The 5,000-nt window shown below is 42.8% G+C and overlaps 1 protein-coding gene across 1 annotated transcript in view; it reads left to right on the top strand.

Annotated features, from left to right (window-relative positions):
* Nucleotides 1-5,000, top strand: part of LOC138021772 (alanine aminotransferase 2-like) — a 15,354-nt gene that overhangs the window by 1,008 nt on the left and 9,346 nt on the right. The window contains exons 3-6 of the mRNA XM_068868771.1: nt 2,661-2,769; nt 3,428-3,558; nt 4,011-4,130; nt 4,677-4,806. Of these exons, the coding sequence (XP_068724872.1) occupies nt 2,661-2,769; nt 3,428-3,558; nt 4,011-4,130; nt 4,677-4,806 (490 nt within the window). The remainder of the gene's footprint in view (nt 1-2,660; nt 2,770-3,427; nt 3,559-4,010; nt 4,131-4,676; nt 4,807-5,000) is intronic.

The raw sequence follows: 5,000 nt of genomic DNA, 5'->3' as shown, positions 1-5,000 counted from the left end.
ACCACTAAGCCATCCTGACTCCCCTAAGCGATCCCTTGGGCATTATTTACAGCAGACCGGGACGAATTCAGACCGGCCCGGGGAGGGGTGGGCACTCTCATATAAAAAGGGGATGGATGCGCGTCGTCTCGCTTAGGGGTGTGAATCTCGGATTTTGGTCTCACTTAGGGTGTTCTGGGCACAAAACTATCATATGTAGCCGTGAAGGTCTCCTTTAGGGTTATGCGCGAAGAAATATAAAAGTGTGTATTTACACTTTTAAATTTCTTCACGTATGTGAAAGTATTAGATGATAATGTCTTTGCCATTATTGAAAGTCATGGAATTTTTTGTTTCTCTGTGTTTCAATATGGTCTCTTTTAGTGGTTAAAAAAAAGCCTGGGCCACGCCCAAATTGGTCTCCATTATGGGTTTAATTTAAATTTTCCGACGAACATCCCTCCCCTTCTTATATGGGATTCCCCACCCCCCCCCCCCCCCCCCCTTCCCGGGCAAACAGGTATGAGTTCTCATCGACCTCCAGACCTTGCTTTTTTGCGTTTACATGAGACCGCCCTCACAATGAATTTAGGCCAGTCTGACTTCGTCTCGGCTTCTGGACCGAGACGAGAAACTCTCTACCGGTCTGAGTTCGTACTGTTCTCATGTAAATAACCAAAAATCTCAGACCGGGTCCAGAAATTTCAAGCTTGTATGCTTTTGGGTTAGCGATAAATTTATTACACAAAAGATATCATTTCCTTCCGAAACCACGCACCACCCGTCCCGGTTTCACGAAAACAGCTGCAAAAATCTCATACCGGTTTAAGTTCACATCGGTCTGAGTTCGTCCTGAAATTTCCTGAATTTCGAGCAGAATGGTTTTCGCGTGACGTCATGGCTGGAATGGTGGACCGTTCAAACAATGCACCTCCCACAAGGTTGGTTGTAGCCACGGTTCCAGGCTCCCAGATAGTCGGAAAAAACGAAAACAACTGCGTGCTAAGCCCCCATTCATTTTGTTCTCTTTCCCTACTATCTGGGAGCCTGGAACCGAGGCTAGGTTGGTTGCCAACCACCCAACCAAATCGGTGTCATTAATTATGTGGATAACATTTTGTGAGGAAAACTGAAAACCAAATACAAAAGAAATGGAAAATGCCTTGGGATTAATGAGATTGATTCCATCATATAATTCACGCCCTTTCGACTAGTATATTGAGTATGTTCACATGACGTCACGGTGGCTATGTTGGAATAGTAAAACAAAGAAACAGCGGCCATATTGGAGGGATAGTCTACGTGTAGCCGTACCCTACCCCCAAAAGAACACGTAGGCTAGTTGGAGGACTGACAAATTGTTTTGGTAATTGATCTCTATTTTTATGAAAATTCTTCGTTTTGTTTTAGTATGCGCATGCAAAAAGGGCTGCTGGTCACTTGAGCGAAAACACTCTATATAGTGATTACCTTTTCATAATGAATATCTACTTAGTATTACGGATTCCGCACGGATCAAATTCTGATAAAAATAATTGAACAGGCCTTACCCAATCCAGGGAGCTCAGAAATGTTCCTCTGATACACCTTATTCCAAAATGGCCGTCATTTTAGTATTCTTTTGTTTCCATGCAAATTGGCCCTTAGGGTCTTGTTCTTTACTGTGTGCAGCTATCGTGGGAATCGAGCTGATCATCCAATGAAAATACATGGCATTCTCACTGAAACATTGAAGTCTCGTGAAAATGCCATGTGTTTTTAATGGATGCTCAGCTCGATTCTCACGATGGCCGCACACAGTGAGGAATTTGCCTCGCGATGCCAAAAATATCCTTGTTCAAGAGAAAATGAGGGGACAGAGAGGAAAGCTCTCGGTCCAGCCCTTGGGATATGTCATGTCCACGAAAGTTATTTTTAGACGAGCGAAAGTCTTTGTTCTAGCGGAAGTCTGTCTTCCGAGACGTCACATGATGAATATAAATATTCATCAGCCTTCCACGTGCGCCTCCAGTTTCTCTTTTCACTAAGAACTTGAGAGCGAGGCAAGACTGCATAAGGACGTCTAGGACGACAGATTTCCGCTAGAACAAAGACTTCCGCTCGTCTAAAAATAACTTTCGAGGACATGAAATATCCTGGCTAACGTCCTGAGCCTCCCTCTCTGTCCCCTCATTTTCTCTTGCCTTGTTCGATTTTATCCTCACGGCCTCGCGAGGCGAATTTGTCAGCAAAATTTCCCCGCACACGTGAGGAAACGGTTGAGCGAACCCCCTCGCGAGGCAGTTTTCCCATTGTTTTAATACAATTCTATAGCTGATCATTTGAAAAATATGCGTTTTCTCTAAAACAATTAATATCTTCATCTGTCGCTTTGACAAAACGGCTTGCAGCCATTTTGAAAAAGCCGCTAAGGTTATTATTGGACAATAATCACCTCAAGTGCAACCAATCAGCGCAGATAATTTTCATTAATCACCTATGTAATAGACCATATTCGTATTCTCAGTATTGGACTGGAACTGGCTTGCAATGGAGGCTAATGCGGGGGAATATATTAAAAAGTATTTGCATTTGAAAAGATTCCCCCGTATTAGCCTCCATTGCAAGCTAGTTCCAGTCCAATACCGAGAATACGAATATGGTCTATTATATTAAACAATAATATTTCTGGCATGTTGCAGGTCTTAGCGCTCATTTTGTATCCAGATCTCCAAGATGATCCAAAGTTTCCCCAAGATGCCAAAGATAGAGCCAAAAAGATCTTAAATGACACCATTGGTCACACAATTAGTAAGCACCAAAGAAAAATCTCAATTTTAACGTAGTTCTTGTCTTGGTGTTTATCCAAATATTGCGCTTGCTGCATTCCTTGGCATAAGCGTTGCAGTTGAATGGTCACATAGCATACAACACGGACCGAGAAAACGCAATCGAATGTGAGGATTTCTTCGTTGCACCTCCTGGTAAAAGCCGGAATTAAGAAGGGAAAGCAAACCATAAAGGGCGTACTTTAGAGTGTAGGTCGCCAAATTGGCCAATCAAAATGCGCGTTCTATCTGAGACGTTTAATACCAGCAACGTCCTGTGAGGGCGGTCTTCGACTGGAGATCGAAACAATAGATGATACGACAGAAACAAAGCACCTACCCATGATAAAAATTGAAGCTACGGTTCATTGGGACCAGTGAAAAACGGAAATACGGGGTGGATACGGTGTTAGGAGACCCGACTTCCTTTAGAAGAGCAGAAAACGAAGATAATTTATTTAATAATAAAAAATCATTTCAGTTTACATTATTGGATACCCCGCAAATGGCTACAAAGCTAGTCTAGGCGGGGCAAGTCAACAGAGTGATAACAAGAACAAAGTTATAGTCACTAATATTCACTACGAAAAGGTCACGCAAGATACATGTTGATGTATCGGTGCATGTTTCCTGTTTCACAGGTAGCTACAGCTCAACACAGGGTATCGGGACCTTACGTCAGGATGTGGCCGATTATATAACTAGGAGAGATGGTTATCCTGCAACACATGAGGACATACTTCTCCTGAATGGTGGGGCCGAAGGAATTGAAGTAAGGGATTCTCTTGTCTTTTTTTGACTTTCGATCTTGCTCGGTTTGCAGACCAAACGAGAAAAAGGAAGTGCAGTCTGATCTTAACTTATGCAAGGAAGCAAAAATAATACTGAAAAATTTGAAACGAAATTTGGTTACATTTTATTCGTATATACATCAATAGAATGTGTGCGTGTGTGTGTGTGCATGTTACTAAAATCTGTGCTTGAATTAAAGAAAATCCAGTGAAAATTCATCGCCCCAGAACAAATTGTTCAAAGCTTCCGCTGCCATTTGGACCCACTCACATCCCCAGTCCCTTCGGTTGCGCATCTGAGCCTTTCATGACTTAATCAACTGGGGAAAAAGGGGTTGCAAAAGATAGTTGAAATGCCGATATAGCTGATGAGAAGCGTCCACAACTTATACACCTCGATCGGGGGCAAGTTTGATCATCATTCTATTTTCAGGTTATGATGGGTTTAGTTCAAACAGCAGTTAATGAAGGGAATGGTCGTGCTGGTGTAATGATCCCAATGCCCAGTTACAGCATGTATCAAGCGAGGCTACTTGAACACAACTCACATCAGGTACCCTACCAGTTACCTGCTTTTACTTATCACCTATAAAGGTTTTAAGGCTAAGGCTACGTTTACACAGAAGTGTATGACATTTTACCAGTTTTAAAATTCGCCCGATCATTTTTTTTCGTTGAACCGTGCAATATTTTCGCTGTGTTTGAAAGGAAATGGGTTTACATGGGCGTAGCCAGGATTTTTCAAAGGGAGGGTCACACTGTGTCAAACAGAGGGTACTCGCGTTTTCGCAACCTGAATATTGTAGGTTGTTTGCGTAAAAAAAGGCTTACAAGGGGGGGGGGGGGGGGGGGGCCGGACCCGCTTAAAAGGATCCTCCCTTAGAGGACAATTCTCCTGAACCTGCCCTCCCTTCTCGTATTTAGGTGGGCCTTGTACAGAATATATATCTATATCTTGAAGAGCGCGTCTTCCAAGCTGGACTAAAAGCAGATAGATCTGCATCTAGACGCAAACTCATCTAGTTGAAGCAAACAGACGCACTTCAAATGATCTTGCCGGTTTACTCCTTCTTATGGTCAATTCTATATTTGTTTATAGATATTTTATCGCCTTGACGAAGACCAAAACTGGGCTTTGAACATGCCTGAACTCCAAAACAGGCTGAAGGAGGCCAGGTCACAGTGTATACCGAGGGCTCTAGTGTTAATAAACCCAGGCAATCCAACAGGTCAAGCAGAGTGTTTTTCTTTTTCTTAAATGCTTGTTTACACTGTAGAGACGCACTAACGTTGACGCGGAAAAGCAAGCCAAACGATATTTTGAGTTTAAACCAATCAAATTTCACGTACACTACATTGTATCTGGTCATGTATCTGACACGACCGGCGTGACTTCGAATGAAAGCCAGGGATAAAAACAGGT

Source organism: Montipora capricornis, chromosome 10, assembly GCF_036669925.1.
Source record: "Montipora capricornis isolate CH-2021 chromosome 10, ASM3666992v2, whole genome shotgun sequence".
Taxonomy (NCBI): Eukaryota; Metazoa; Cnidaria; class Anthozoa; order Scleractinia; family Acroporidae; genus Montipora; species Montipora capricornis.
Note: the sequence above shows the minus strand (reverse complement) of the source record. Positions and strands in the feature narration are given on the sequence as shown.